Raw genomic sequence first — 16,310 nt, 5'->3', positions numbered from 1 at the left:
AATTATAGTAATGAGTAACAGAAAATATCATTTACTTGGAGATAGGTTGGTAAGCATTAAAAAGAACTGAGTGAGCCGGGATCAAGCCACTGGACTACAGCCTGGGTAACAGAATGAGACTCTCTCAAAAAAAAAAAAAAAGTGAACAAAAATGTGTTAGTAAAATATGCACACCAAACAACATAACCTTTAAATCTAATCATTGTACGTAACAAGATTATATTCAACTTAAAATTGTATCTGTTTTCATTGTAAAGCTAACATTACACAAGTGGGAAAAGCTGTCTCCTAGGCAAGTGTGGTTTTAAGTCAACAATTAATTAAATTACTTACAATGAATTTAGTTGTTCCTGGTTGAAAAGACATGTTGATAGGGCATGGTGATTATCAAGGGACTTGTGTCCAATGCAGTGTGGCCAAAGTTTCAGGGCTCAGTAAACAGGAACAGGCAATAATAAAATCCTTTAATAACCACTCACACAAAAATATCCTAATTTTTTTATGGTGCCAAAAGGGAACATTGTGATTTACTGATCTTCTTTTAACTTGCCAATTTGTAATTAGCTGCCTTATGTTTAAAATCAGACTATTTTTCCTCCTGAAGCAACAATTGGGCAAGTTTTATTTGACTCAAGAAGTATAATAAAAATGTATTTTACGGCCATTTCTTCCCTTGCTTACAGTAGGTTTACGGTTAGAAATACACTCTTAATTCCATTTACCATAATGAGATTATTTACCATTACCAGCAGCAAACGAACGAAAGATACATTTTCTAGAGCAATGGAACACTAATATTTTAGTACTCTAGTTGTCCCTACTGAATTGGCATTTTAAAATGTTCACAACCTGTCAGCTTCATGAAACCTCACAATCATTGGCTTCAAACATTGTTGTAAACTCGAAAGGGTAGCTTGTGATAAACAACAACAAAAAGAGAAAGAAAACAGCATTAACCATTTTACGGATCAGATGAATTAACATGAACTGCACGGCAAGAATTCTGCAGGTGGAGCTCATCCGAGAACTGTGTGCTAAGGAGCCTCCTGCCGAGTTCCTCGCTGGCTGCCCGCTCGCAGCGTGGTCCTCGGCCCGGGACGCGCGCTTCCGAGCTGGTTCCGCAGCGGGCGCCCAAGAGAGGCGGCCGCGCCCGGACGCTCTGATGCGGTTGCGTACGTTTTCCGCGCTTCCCGCTCTCCACCGGTTGGACCGAGGCTTTTAAACTGCCATCTGCTCCCGAGTCCGGCCTCCTACTCCGTCTGGTGCCCCCTGGTGCTCGTCCCCTCCGCATCTCGAGGAGCTGCGAGGAGCACAGGGGTCCAGGGAGACAAGGATGCTTTCAAGAAAAACATGCCATGGCGGCGAGCCGCAGGGATCCACGTTTCCCGGGCCCAGGGCCCTGGTAGACGTTGCATGTGGACACTGAGGAGCTCTGGAGAAAGAGGGGGTGTTGTTTCACGGAGCCACCCAGCAGAAGAAAGGTGGAAAATAAGTTTCAACCAACTACAAAGGCAGAAGTCAGCCCAGCCCCCCAAGTGTGGCCAAAGACCCATAGATCCGTAGACCTTATCTTTTCTTGAATCCACCGCTCCCCCAACCCCGCTTTTATTATCTTTCAGGCAAAGCCAAGAGGGAGTTCACTAGGATCCCCGATTTCAGTCAGGCAGCCCTTTTTTGAGAGCCAGAATATCCGTGTCGGGCGGGAGCTGAGAATGTGGCCTTAATTGTTGAGGGGAGGAGGATGGAAGATAATCCTCCCTGTCTCCTCCTCCAATCCATTTAATCAATATTAATTTCATGCACCATCTTCACAAAGTTTCTTTTCCCCTCCTCCGACTCAGAACTCAGGCTCCGGTTATCCGGCTTTACCCTTCCCCTCCACCCCCACAGCCCTGCAGTCACTCTACACTACTGCGGCTCTCTCCATTAAAGATGAACAACAGATCATTTTTCATTGCATGGCAACCCTAAGAGCTCTCTCGCTTAGCAGAGCATGATGGGAGTCTTTCCATCTCCCCCCCACCTTCCTCTTTTTTTTTTTTTTTTCCCTTCCTTCCCTTCTTCCACAATTAATCCCTAAATAATGATTTTCCTAAGCTCGCGCGGACTTCAGGATGGGGTTGAGCGACCCGCGATGACGCTCCCATCAGCCTTTCAGAAGGGACGGTTTCTAAAGAAAACTACAACTCCCACGAGGCATCAGGCTACAGCAACCGCGAGGCATCACGGAAGTCGTAGGCACTTTTCTCCTAGGTCCCGTTCATCTCCTCCAACCCGTAAACTATAAGTCCCAAGGTGCCTCGGGGCTGGCACGCCTGCGCAAAACCCCGGAGCGAGGTGGGGGGTGGGGCTGCCCCGGGCGGCGGGGGGCGGGATCCGAGCGGGCTGTGTGGAGGCTTCAGACTCCCGGCGCCATTTAGCGCAGAGAGTTTCCCGGGCGGACGCGGCTCCTCTCTCGGCCCCTCCGCACCCCCGTCTTCGGTGACAGAAGGCGCCTGGTGGGGGTGGCTGCTCTTTTCTCTCCCTGTTCCCCCTCACCCAGTCCTCTAGGTCTCCTCTCCTCTTGCCTCAGAGAAGCAGCGGAGCTCGGGCCCCGCGGTGAGCGGCCCTCCCCTCCCCGCCGTTCCCTCCGCCGTCAGCCCCCGGCACCGGCCCGGGAGGAGGCGGGTTCGCCAGGCCCGGGGCGGGCGGGGAGGCCTCGGGGAAGGGGGGGCCCGCTCCTCAGGCGCCGAGGCTCCGAGGCTCCGGCCCTTCGCCTCGGGGCGATGGGCGACCTGTGAGGCCGGTCCCCATCGCGGGGGGCGCGTGTGGGAGGCGGCGGCCGCCGAGTGACCGGAGCCGGGCCGCGGCCTTCCTCGCTCGCCTCGGCCCCTCCCACTCCCTGCCCCGGGGCTGCCACCGCCCGGGCGTCGGAGCTGGTCCCGTGCTCGCGGCGCCGCCGCCCTCTGGGCCTAGCCCGCCCGGCTCGGCGAGCGGGGCAGTGGGAGCCGCGTCCGCCGCATCCGCCTCGACTCGGTGCCGGCCCCGGGCCCTCCCCTCATGACTGCGGCGCCTCCGCTGCCGCCGCCCGCCCGGCCGCCGCTCGCCGCAGGATGGATGCGGACCGTGCGGCGCTAACCCCCGCGGCTCCGCTCCCGACTCGCCCGCCTTCGAGCCCTCCTCGCGAGCCGCAGCAGTCCCGGTGCCAGCGGCCCGCCTCGCCCTCGCTGCGGCTGGTCAGTGCTGAGTGAGGCGTCTCCGGGTCGGCGCGAACCCGCCCGGCCGCGGTGCCCTGCAGACCTCTGCGCGGCGGCTCGGCCCTCACGCCCTTCCCATCCGCGACTCCGAGCCCGCTCGCCTCTCGCCAGCGAACCGACCATGTCTGGCGGCGCCGCGGAGAAGCAGAGCAGCACTCCCGGCTCCCTGTTCCTCTCGCCGCCGGCTCCTGTCCCCAAGAATGGCTCCAGCTCCGACTCCTCCGTGGGGGAGAAACTGGGGGCCGCGGCCGCCGACGCCGGGACCGGCAGGACTGAGGAGTACCGGCGCCGCCGCCACACGATGGACAAGGACAGCCGCGGGGCGGCCGCGACCACCACCACCACCGAGCACCGCTTCTTCCGCCGGAGTGTCATCTGCGACTCCAATGCCACTGCGTTGGAGCTCCCCGGCCTCCCTCTTGCCCTCCCCCAGCCCGGCGTCCCCGCGGTTGTCCCGCAGAGTGCCCCACCGGAGCCCCACCGGGAAGAGACCGTGGCCGCCACCGCCGCTTCTCAGGTAGCCCAGCAGCCTCCAGCCGCCGCCGCCCCTGGGGAACAGGCCGTCGCGGGCCCTGCCCCCTCGACTGTCCCCAGCAGTACCAGCAAAGACCGCCCAGTGTCCCAGCCTAGCCTTGTGGGGAGCAGAGAGGAGCCGCCGCCAGCGAGAAGTGGCAGCGGCGGCGGCAGCGCCAAGGAGCCGCAGGAGGAACGGAGCCAGCAGCAGGATGATATCGAAGAGCTGGAGACCAAGGCCGTGGGAATGTCTAACGATGGCCGCTTTCTCAAGTTTGACATCGAAATCGGCAGAGGCTCCTTTAAGACGGTCTACAAAGGTCTGGACACTGAAACCACTGTGGAAGTCGCCTGGTGTGAACTGCAGGTAAAGCCCCACCTACTTCTTTATTTGAAGGTCCTCTGGATCCCAAATTTGGCTTGGCGAAGCCACTTGATCGAGTTCACCCTTCACTTGGCATTCTCTAACTGTTGGAGACCGAGTGGGAGGGGGAGGTCAACTTTTGAAAGGGGTTGAAATTAGGAGAATGTGGAGCATGTGCCTCGGTGTTGGGATAGGATAAGAATTACTGGTAGCCAGAGGGATTTGCTACCGGGCAGGGGTGGTGAAGGTCATCTTAGTATAAACGAATTGTCTCCTGGTTTAGTGTCTGGCAAGGAACTTGGAATGAGGGGGGAAGTTGAAAGTACAGATGCTTCTTCCTCTGTGCGTTTCAGTCTCATCAAAGGCTCTGCAGTGATGAGCTGCCTCTGGGCGTAGAAGCGTGTTTCCATTCCTGAGATCAGACTGTTCTTTTTAAATGAGAACGACCTTGTACTTTTGGATATATCTTACTTGATGGTTGCACAGGCATTTAGTATAAAATAAGTATTAAAAAAGACTCTTCTCTGCCCCTTTTGGATGAATGCCTTGGCAGTAGTGACGTGCAAATAAATGTTTGATGTTGTTCTACCTAATGATGCTTAAGCCTTACAGTAGCAGCATTGCTCTGACATTGTTCGTTAAACTAACGTCTTTCAGCCCATTCACTATACAGCGAATAGTACAGGAGCCCATGCAAAATTGTGTAAGTGCTTTGAGAGTTGTAATGTCATCATCATTATTTTAATCTTATAAAATATTTTTAAGCTAAACTTTCCCAAGAATCCAAAGGAGTCGCAATACTTCCTTTTTTAACCTCTAGTGGTGTAAATAATGGTGTGTCATTCTGGTTGACTAGTACATTCTAGGTTTAAACAGCTGAGTTTGCGCTACTTGTTGCTTGACTAACTGAAGCAGCTTGCTTGAATGTTGCCCTGACTGGGCATAGGTGAACATAGGTTATTAGTAGGAGCAGGGTTATACTGAAGGAAAAAAGTCAGCCACGTTATGCATACATAAAAAAATGTCATTAGACCAGCCTGATACAGGATATGAAAATAACTGAATGATCTTGGAACTTGTTTTATCCATGAACTAATATGTTAACATGTAACCCTTTGAATGTCAGGTTCCAAATAATTAAGGCCATATCAAATGTGAAATTAACACAGCATGTGGAAGTAAACTTAAAAACTAAGAAGTTCTTTACAAACATAATCATTTCTTAACTTTTACAGTTAATGATGTAGAACTTCTAGGGTAGTGTGAAATTAAAAGTACTCATTAATTTTATAGTATTTTAGAATTGGAAAGGTGACAGATCTTAAAAAAAAAAAACAACAACGAAAACTATTCCTTTTCGTCAGTCATACTCAAAAAACTTAGTCTGGGCCAGGCGCGGTGGCTCACGCCTGTAATTCCAGCACTTTGGGAAGCCAAGGCGGGTGGATCACGAGGTCAGGAGTTTGAGACCAGCCTGACCAACATAGCGAAACCCCGACTCTACTAAAAATACAAAAATTAGCCGGGTATGGTGGCACGCGCCTGTAATCCCAATACTTGGGAGGCTGAGGCAGGATAATAGCTTGAACCCGAGAGGCGGAGGTTGCAGTGAGTGGAGATCACACCATTGCACTGCAGCCTGGTGACAGAGCGAGACTCTGTCTCAAAAACAGAAACAACTTATGTCTGATTCCTTTTGGTTTACAGGCAGAAATTTACAGAATTTACATTTCTTTCTTGTACTTTCGACGCCTATTGCTACTGATGCTGGAATTTTATTCTTCCATTATAGTTCTATATTTGAATAGGTGCTTTTTAACAATTTTTTTTTTTCCTTAACCGGTTACCTTACTTTTTTGAGACTGGACCCAATTACTTGTTGAGCACTTTATGAATTAATTTTGTTAGTTTTAATTATTTCACTTCTGAGACTTTTCAGAATGTGATGTGTGTTTTCCCTTTATCACCTGGAATTTTCTGATACTTTATTATCTTGGAACTGATAATACAGTGAAAAAAACTTAATTTGTCTAATATCATGATACAAACTTTGTCTAAGCTTCTCAGGTTTTCTTAGAACTGGTAGCTTTTTGGATTTTTAATTATCTAGGCATGGGCATGACTAAAGAAAATCTTATATTGCATATTATTTTTGAGTCATTTCCGGATTTGGCTGCAGAACTAGATGAATCCTAGCTTATTAAGTGGTACCTGATTTAGAAACTTCCATGTCATTTGTCTGTGCCTCTATAATTTTTTGTTTTGATTTTGAAAAGATTATCCTATCTGAAAAATCCTTTATAGCAGCAGTTAGGAAGTATTTTTGGTTTTTTGACCAGGACAGTTGCACTATATGCCTAATAAAGTATTCACTGGGTCAGTGTTTGAACTTTTATCTTTGGAGCCAAATTAAAGGACAAGCCCAAGGGATTACTAAAGCATTGGGAAGATAGAAACTTTTTCGCTAAATGTATCCTTTTAATATACACATATTTCTGAAGCAAGACAGGAGAATATTGTGTTAAGTTGTTGACTTAAAAATCTTAGTGTATTAAAACTGGAAGAAATCTTAGGTTATCCTGCCCATCTATTTATTTGACAAATAAGAAAAGTGAAATCATAGAGCAGGTAAATAACTTGATTAGGTAGATGAAGAACAAAAGCTAGTTAGGATCTAATAATTTGGGAGATGATAAAGTATTTGTAGTCCAGTAGATGGCTAATAAGTAATTTCAAATGAAGCAATATTGTTTTGGTGTGGAAGTGGCTGTTGGATTTCTGGAGGACCTGGTCCTATATCCACGGCAAATTTCAGGCTTCTGTTTTGGGTATTGATTTTCATCACTTCAAATTGAGATATAAATAGGCTTTCGTGGATGGGTGAATGTGGTATACAAATCAAGCTGTTTTGTGCCAAGCTTATTTTTTAGAGTCATGTTATACTATGCACAGCTCTTTAGTAAAACAAGCATCAATTCTTTTTTTTTTTTTTTCCCCCCCAAAAAAAAGAGACGGAGTCTTGGTCTATCTCCAGGCTAGAGTGCAGTGGCTTGATCTCAGCTCACTGCAACCTCCACCTCCTGGGTTCAAGCGATTCTCCTGCCTCAGCCTCCCAAGTAGCTGGGAATACAGGCGCCCACCACACCCAGCTAATTACAAGCATCAATTCTTAGTAAATAATACGTAGGTAATATTTTGACACCACAGGATCTTCAGTAATTACTGAGTTGTTTAAGATGCAGATTTCTTTACCTGGTTTTACTAGACAAGTAGTGCACCTTAATTTTAGTATTTGATTGTCTTGGTCAGAAAATACTACTGTTGGGCCTGACATTGATGCAGCCGGATGTGGTGGCTCATGCCTGTAATCCCAGCACTTTGGGAGGCCAAGGTGGGCGGATCACATGGTCAGGCGTTCGAGACCAGCCTGGCCAACATGGTGAAACCCCATCTCTACTAAAAATACAAAAATTAGCTGGGCGTGATCCGTGTGCCTGTAATCCCAGCTACTCGGAAGGCTGAGGCAGGAGAATCGTTTGAACCCGGGAGGCGGAGGTTGAAGTGAGTCTAGATCGCGCCATTGCACTCCAACCTGGGCGAAAGGGCGAGACTCCGTTTCAAAAAAAAAAAAAAAGAAATAAATAAAACATTGATGCACAGATTTAAGAATGATTTATTTTAAGCGCCTTCCCCCCAAGTTGCCTTTGAAGAGTTCACATGATGCATTATATGTTGATGAGATTGTTTCCACATCTACCTGAAAAGGGAGCAAATCATATTTTTGTCGAAGCTTCAATATACTTAACTGCTTACTTTTCTTTGTTTTTTATTAAGACTATATGTCATCAGTATATGACATTAATATTTTGTGAAAAGTTTAGCAGTGTTACAGAAATGGGATGTGGTTCTGTGATTAAGAAACCATAATTTATTTCTTTGCTATAGTTCTTAAAATATCTCATTGAACTGAATCTCTCTATTTGAATGTTGGTGATTTTTTCCCCTCTTTTTAAGTTTGTGCCACATTCCTTATTTTTTAGGATGAGAATCAGCATAACTTTCCATCTCAGGAAATAGTTTTTGGAGTTTGTTCTTAAATCCTCAAAGTCATTGATTAGGAGTATTGGCAAAATTTTTTCTCTTACCTTTTTTCTGACCCATGGTAACACAGTCTGAGAAGTAATCTACAAACCTGGGAAGAGGTTGTTTTTGTGTAAAACAAACTAGGAATCTATTGTTGCTTGGTGACAATTCATTTCTTGACATTCAAATTCATTTAAAATTCATCTTATTCCACCAGCAGCTTATCAAAGAAATTCAAAAAAATAAAAAATATATGTATATAAATATAAATAAAATACATCTTAGTTCGTCCCTATGGAAACATTCAATTAAAACTGGGCTCTCATTTTCAGAAATCATCCTAAACCTGTTATTTGGGTTTTCTGGTAGTTTTTACACTTTTTTTAGATAAAGCTGTAAAAGCAGCAAGAGTAGCTATACTCAATTATCGTTTCTGAAAATATTTAGCATACTATGAAATAATTCATAATTAGTACACCTTTGCTATACCAGTTCTGTAAATTATGTTGATAATTTAAATTATATATTTAGTAACTTGTATTTTATTTGAGTTTTTTCTTTTGTTTGTTTGTTTTTTGAGACAAAGTCTCACTCTGTCGCCCAGGCTAGAGTACAGTGGCTCGATCTCGGCTCACTGCAACCTCCACCTCCCAGGTTCAAGTGATTCTCCTGCCTCAGCCTCCTGAGTAGCTAGGATTACAGGTGCCCGCCACCACGCCCGGCTAATTTTTGTATTTTTAGTAGAGACGGGGTTTCACCATGTTGGCCAGGCTGGTCTTGAACACCTGACCTCGTGATCTGCCCGCCTTGGCCTCCCAAAGCGCTGGGATTACAGGCTTGAGCCACTGTGCCCAGATGTTTTGTTTTGTTTTAAAACCTGGTCTGCAGGAATAGGTAAGACTTAGCGTGACCTCAGTTTATGTTTGAAGAGGCCATTTTTCTGCCTTGTAACATAGTAGTTAAGAACTAGATTGCCTGGATTCAATAAGCAAGTTTTGTGCTACAGTTTCCTGTCTGTAAAATGGGTGTAAAAAAGAGCACCCACTTTATAGAGTTGTGCTGATTAAATGAATGAACATATATAAAACATGTAGGACAGGGCCTGCCACATAAATATTAACTATGATGATGCAGCATCTTTTTTAGGATGTCCTTTTGAGGGAATCTGTGAAGATTTTGTTTGTTTATATTTATGCTTGAAAAATCATATAGCAAAACTTAACTACTATTCTTGGAGGAGGAGGAAAGCAGGTATTGACCTTTATGTACTGGTGCTTTTAAATTCCTTAGCTTTACCTGGCCTTTCCTAATATTCTAATTCTGTGACCCATCACCCAAATGCCAACCTTTCTGAACTGCTTATTTTCAGAATCTGCTAAGTTCCTTGTCTCATCTTCTTTGCATGAATCTGGAAAGCAGATTTTCTTTTGGTGGATCTCATATATAATTCTTACAGTATTTATTTATCATATTGAAATTGTTTATATACTTTGTCTAATCCATTAGTCTTTAGAAAGTTCACTATGGTGTAATAGAATACTATACAATGAAAAGGAGCACCAAGGCAGAACCCTTGAGTTCTAGATTACCCAATTTTCTGACCTTGAGTAAGGAACTTAATCTGTAATGCTCATTTAATAGCGATATGTCTTACTGATTTAGGATTGTTGAAGATCAACTGAAATACTATGTGAAAGTACTTTGAAAAGTGTTAAGTGTTATATAAAATATAACAAAGGATACTTAAATATTCATTTAGAAGGCTATAAGTTGTCACCTGTTACAAATGGAATGTATTAAACTTAGTTGGATTTGGGGAGCTTTTTGCTTTGTCAACTTAATTTCTCAAATCTTAAAAGGGGAGCTTTTCAGTTTGAAGAGAAATTGTCAGAAGCTCTTAATATTTTGTTTGGAAGAGGATTATGCCTTTGACAGGTAGCAGACTTAATTTTATATGTAGGTTTTTTTTGTTGTTGTTGTTGTTGTTTTGATGGGGTCTCGCTCTGTCGCCCAGGCTGGAGTACAATGGCGTGATCTTGGGATCTTGGCTCACTGAAACCTCCACCTCCTGCGTTCAAGTAATTCTCCTGCCTCAGCCTCCAGTGTAGCTGGGATTGCAGGCACCCACCACCACACCCGGCCAATTATTTATTTATTTATTTATTTATTTATTTATTTGTATTTTTAGTAGAGACAGTTTCACTGTGTTGGACAGGCTGGTCTCAAACTCCTGACCTCAGGTGATCCTCCTGCCTTGGCCTCTCAAAGTACTGGGATTACAGGTGTGATCCACCGTTCCTGGCCTATATGTAGTTTTTAAAAGATTGGTTACTTGTACTTTTTACATAAGAGGAAAAGCATCAGTAAGCTGTGGTTTTGTGACCAACTTAATTGATCATATAATATCTCCACCTTCATTTATATTAATTTAGATTTTTCAGGTGGGGTTTCATAAATAATTTACTTTTTAGTGTTGTGACTTGAATCTTGGCCTTGCCAAATTACCATATTAAATCCATTATGCTAAATGAATGTGTTGAATGATTTTTTTAGAAGAGAGTCCTCAGATAAGCTATTAGTCATTACAAGCAAATGATTTTCTCAGGAATGTAAGAATTCTTAAGAAATTTAACAGTTTGAATTTAGGAGTGTTTGGAAATTTGCTTGTTAAAATCATCATACTCAGGTTAGTTAAGAAAAAGCATACTGTCTTTCCTGTAGATACCTTTTGTGCAACTGAGGTTCACCTTCTCAGAGACAATATTATTTTTGTCAGTATATACGTGATAGATGGTCTAGTTAATCAAACACACACTAATGTATAAACCAAACAGTGAGAGGTGAAATTAATTAGTGAATCAAATTATTAATGTGCACATTCTCTATTACTAGATAGAGATTAACAGATTTCTTGGGATAAGATCATTTTCATGGCTAAGAGTTTTGAGCTATATAACCTGATATATCTATCTTTATGTGGGTAATCTCCTTACATGGACTGGTAGATTATTGTGGATTAAGGTAAATTGGGAAATGCAACAGATTTATCTCTTTAACATGCTAAAGAGTTACTAGGTATCATTGTCGTATTAAAATGTTCTTTGAACTCTTCATACTGCTCCTCTCACACACAGTCATCCCTCAGTATACATAGGAGATTGTTTCCAGACAGCCCCCACCACAAGGTACCAAAATTCACGAATGCACAAGTCTCTTAAATAAAATGGTGTATTTTCATATAACCTACAGTAGTACATCCTCCTGTATAGTTTATTTTTTTAATTTAATTTTTTTTTTTTTTGAAACTGAGTCTTGCCCTGTCGCCCAGGCTGGAGTGCAGTGGCACAGTCTCAGCTCACTGCTACCTCTGCCTCCTGGGTTCAAGTGATTGTCATGCCTCAGCCTCCTGAGTAGCTGGGATTACAGGCACATCCCAGCATGCCTGGCTAATTTTTGTATTTTTAGTAGAGATGGGGTTTCACCATGTTGGCCAGGCTGGTTTGGAACTCCTGACCTTAAGTGATCCGTCTGCCTCTGCCTCCCAAAATGCTGAGATTACAGGTGTGGGTCCTCACGTATAGTTTAAATCATTGCTAAATTACTTGTAATGCCTAATACAATGTAAGTGCTATGTAAATAGTTTTTATACTGTAGTGTTTTAAAATTCATGTTGTTTTTTATTATTGAGTTTTGTTACTGTTTTTTCCCCCAATATTTTCATCTGCAGTTAGCTGAATCCATGGATGCAGAACCTGTGGATATGGAACCTGAGGATGTAGAGGGCGGACTGTTCTTATGTATAGAAAGTAGAGAGTAACTGGCCGGGCGCGGTGGCTCAAGCCTGTAATCCCAGCACTTTGGGAGGCCGAGACGGGCGGATCACGAGGTCAGGAGATCGAGACTATCCTGGCGAAAACGGTGAAACCCCGTCTCTACTAAAAAATACAAAAAACTAGCCGGGCGCGGTGGCGGGCGCCTGTAGTGCCAGCTACTCGGGAGGCTGAGGCAGGAGAATGGCTAAACCCGGGAGGCGGAGCTTGCAGTGAGCTGAGATCCGGCCACTGCACTCCAGCCTGGGTGACAGAGCGAGACTCCGTCTCAAAAAAAAAAAAAAAAAAAAAAAAGAGTAACTGAAGAGTTGAGTTTTAAACAGAGAAATTAATTGGTTAGATTTGCATAGCAGTAATTGTCCAAGAATGGATTAAAGGCATACAGGGGGAAGTGTAGAGATTCCAGTAGTCCCCTCTCTTCTTCTTAGGGAATAATGATTATTTTTTTTCTCCTGCTTTTCTTTTTTTTTTTTTTTTTTTGAGACAGAGTTTTGCTCTTGTTGCCCAGCTGGAGCGCAGTGGCGCGATCTCGGCTCACCACAACCTTTGCCTCCCAGGTTCAAGGGATTCTACTACCTCAGCCTCCCGAGTAGCTGGAATTACAGGAAGGCACCACCATGCCCGGCTAATTTTGTATTTTTAGTAGAGATGAGGTTTTTCCATGTTGGTCAGGCTGGTCTCCAACTCCTGACCTCAGGTGATCCACCAGCCTTGGCCTCCCAAAGTGCTGGAATTACAGGCATGAGCCACCACTCCTGGTCCATATTTTTATCTTTTGATTCTGTTTTCTTTGCAGTTTGCAAGACCCCCCAGTGGATACCTGAAGCTACAGACACTACTGAACCCTATGCATACTGTGCATTTTCCATCCCATAACCCATTCAACTAAGTGACTAGAGGACGAGATGGGTGGGTGGCATTAACAGTGTGAATATGCTGAACAAAGGGATGATATGTGTCCCATTCATGATTTCATCACACTACTCAGAATGGCACACAATTTAAAAGTTATGAATTGTTGGCCAGGCATGGTGGTTCATGCTTGTAATCCCAACACTTTGGGAGGCCGAGGCTAGTGGATAACCTGAGGTCAGAACTTTGAGACCATCCTAGTCAACCTGGTAAAACCCTGTCTCTACTGAAAATACAAAAAAAACTAGCTGGGCATGGTGATACGTGCCTGTAATCTCAGCTACTTGGGAGGTTGAGGCAGGAGAATCACCTAAACCCAGGAGGTAGAGGTTGCAGTGAGCCAAGATTGCGCCATTGCACTCCATCCTGGGCGACAAAAGGGAAACTCCATCTCAAAAAAAAAAAAGTTATGAATTGTTTATTTCTGGAATTTTCCATTTAATATTTTTGGATGGTGGGTAGTGAAGCATCAAGTAAGGGAGGGCTACTCTAGTTAGGATATGAATGTGAGATTTTTAGGACCTAAACTAGGGAGATAATAGAAGGAATAGAACATTTAAATATTTAGGAGATAAAATATTTAGGGTTTAGTGATTAATTGGTGTTTGGAGGAAAAATGAAGCATGGTTAAGAGGTTAGGGGTTGATAGTGCTGTCAACTGAGGGAGAAAAATCAAAGGTTTTTTTTTAAGTTTTAAGGTTTTTTGTTTTTTAGATGGGAGGAGGTATGGAGATGTATTCAGTTGGACATGTTGAGTTTGAGATTCTTGTGAAATCTCCAGGAGGAAGTTCAATAGGCAGTTGGATATATTACTGAAACTTGAAGATGAGGCCTGAGATGGAGATAAAAGCTAATGATTCCCAAAAACGTATGTATTAGTTGTAGCTGGAGTAATGGAAGTAAATGAGAGAAGCTAGGGAGAGGATATAAAGTTACAGAAAAATTAGAGAGGGGGAGAGGGAAGAATAATGGTCCTTAGGCAAAATAGTAACAATTACCAAGGGAATAAAATTTCAGGAAAATAATACATAAGAGAAGTTCTGTTTTCACAGTAGTAATTGTGGAGAATGAATTTAACAGGTAGTAAAGAAGTGTAGTAGTTAGGCTGTTGAAATTGTTGCACTTGGCTATTAAGAAATCATTAACCGGGCACAGTGGCTCACGCCTGTAATCCCAGCACTTTGGGAGGCCGAGGTGGGCGGATCACCTGAGGTCAGGAGTTGGAGACCAGCCTGACCAACATGGAGAAACCCCGTCTCTACTAAAAATACAAAAATCAGCTGGGCCGGTGGCACATGCCTATAATCCCAACTACTCGGCAGGCTGAGGCAGGAGAATCGCTTGAACCCGAGAGGCGGAGGTTGTGGTGAGCCGAGATCACAGCATTGCACTCCAGCCTGGGCAACAAGAGTGAAACTCCGTCTCAAAAAAGAAAAAAAGAAATCATTAACATTCACACTGAGAAACTGCCCTGACAAAAAGAAATTTTAAAAAAAGTCATTAACAATTAAATTTAAGGTTGCCTAAGTAAGGGGGAGGTTGAATAAGAGAGAAGCACATAAATACATGTAAGTCACTGGTAATGCCCTAGATTTCTGCACTGTTCACTATCTAATACAGTATCCACCAGCCTCATGTGGCTATTTCCCTCTTGCCGCCCAGGCTGGAGTGCAGTGGTGTGATCTCGGCTCACTGTAACCTCTGCCTCGTAGGTTCAAGCATTCTGCCTCAGCCTCCTGAGTAGCTGGGATTACAGGCACGTGCCACCATGCCCAGCTAATTTTGTATTTTTAGTAGAGATGGGGTTTTGCCATGTTGGCCAGGCTGGTCTGGAACTCCTGAGCTCAGGTGATCCACCCACCTCAGTCTTCCAAAGTGCTGGGATTACAGGTGTGAGCCACTGTATCCAGCCTTTATGTGGCTATCAAATTTAAATGAATTAAAATGAAATTTTTAAAACTTAATTTTCTTGTACTAGCCACATTTCGAGTGCTCAGTGACAACATGTGGCTACAATATTGGATTGCACAGATAAATAACATTTTCAGGCTGGGCATGGTGGCTTATACCTGTAATCTTAACACTTTGGAAGGCTGAGGCAGGAGGATTTCTTGAGCCCAGGGGTTACAAGACCAGTCTGGGCAACAGAGCAAGACCCTGTCTCTACAAAAAATTTAAAAATTAGCTGGGCCTGGTGGTGTGCATCTGTAGTCCCAGCTACTTTAAGAGACTGAGCTGGGTGGCTTGCTTGAGCTGGGGAGGTCAGGGCTGCAGTGAGGCTTGATCATGCCACTTGCACTTCAGCCTGGGTGACAGAGCTATGACCCTGTCTCAAAAACAAATTTTTTTTTAATCATTGCAGAAAATTCTTTTGGAATGCGCTGTATCAGATCTTGGGTCAAGTTGTGCTTTTTAAAAATATAACTATATCAAGACTGGGCATGGCAGCTCATACTTCTAATCTTAGCACTTTTGGGAGGCTGAGCTGAGAGCATTGCTTGAGGCCAGGAGTTTAAGACTAGCTGGGACAATGTAGCAAGATGTGTCTCCAAAAATTTTTTTTTTTTTTTTTTTGAGACAGAGTTTCGCTCTTTTTGCCCAGGCTGGGGTGCAATGGTGCGATCTCGGCTCACTGCAACCTCCGCCTCCCGGGTTCAAGCAATTCTCCTGCCTCAGCCTCCCAAGTAGCTGGGATTACAGGCATGTGCCACCACCCCGGCTAACTTTGTATTTTTAGTAGAGACGGGGTTTCTCCACGTTGGTCAGGCTGGTCTTGAACTCCCGACCTCAGGTGATCCACCTGCCTCGGCCTCCCAAAGTGCTGGGATTACAAGCATGAGCCACCGCACCCGGCCTGCAAAAAATTTTACAAATAAAAATAATAACTATCCAAAAAGTTCAACTTTAACCATAAAGTTCATCCCTTTAAAGTATATAGAGTGTTATTTTTAGAACTGAAGTTACACATTTAAATATGTATACTCTATTAATAAAGAAAAAATAGTTATTTTTTTGGAAAATGTACAAAGGATGTTATCACAAACATACATACAGAATTAATAAAGGTTAACTATATGTCATAGTTACTGAATATTTGGTGACCTTACAGTTTCAGAAGAGGGGAAAATTTGCAGTGGGTTTAATGAGTGGACGAGAGGAAGTTTAGAAAGTAGAGACAATAAGTGTAGGCTGGGGTGAGGGTTGAAAAATTACATATTGGGTACAGTGTTCACTATTTGGGTGATAAGGTGATAAGGTTAAGTAACTAGAAACCCTAACCTCACCATTATGCAGTATATCCATGTAGCAAACTTGTACATGTACCCCCTGAATCCATAATAAAATATATGTATGTAAATAAAAATTAAAAAA

The 16,310-nt window shown here is 44.0% G+C and overlaps 1 protein-coding gene across 22 annotated transcripts in view; it reads left to right on the top strand.

Annotated features, from left to right (window-relative positions):
* Nucleotides 1-2,993: 2,993 nt before the first annotated feature.
* The window catches only part of LOC105484099 (WNK lysine deficient protein kinase 1), a 156,732-nt gene continuing 143,415 nt past the window's right edge, over nucleotides 2,994-16,310 (top strand). For 11 of the 22 annotated variants that reach the window (XM_071070659.1, XM_071070669.1, XM_071070667.1 and 8 more), the window contains exon 1: nucleotides 3,000-4,116. In XM_071070659.1, the coding sequence (XP_070926760.1) occupies nucleotides 3,358-4,116 (759 nt within the window). In that variant the 5' untranslated portion in view covers nucleotides 3,000-3,357. Of the gene's footprint in view, nucleotides 4,117-16,310 lie in introns of all 22 variants that reach the window. The other 11 variants (XM_071070677.1, XM_071070676.1, XM_071070675.1 and 8 more) reach the window with 6 other exon arrangements.

The sequence above is a fragment of the Macaca nemestrina genome, chromosome 10 (genome assembly GCF_043159975.1).
Source record: "Macaca nemestrina isolate mMacNem1 chromosome 10, mMacNem.hap1, whole genome shotgun sequence".
Classification (NCBI taxonomy): domain Eukaryota; kingdom Metazoa; phylum Chordata; class Mammalia; order Primates; family Cercopithecidae; genus Macaca; species Macaca nemestrina.
The sequence above is the reverse complement of the archived record's forward strand: the minus strand, read 5'-3'. Positions and strand labels throughout refer to the sequence as shown.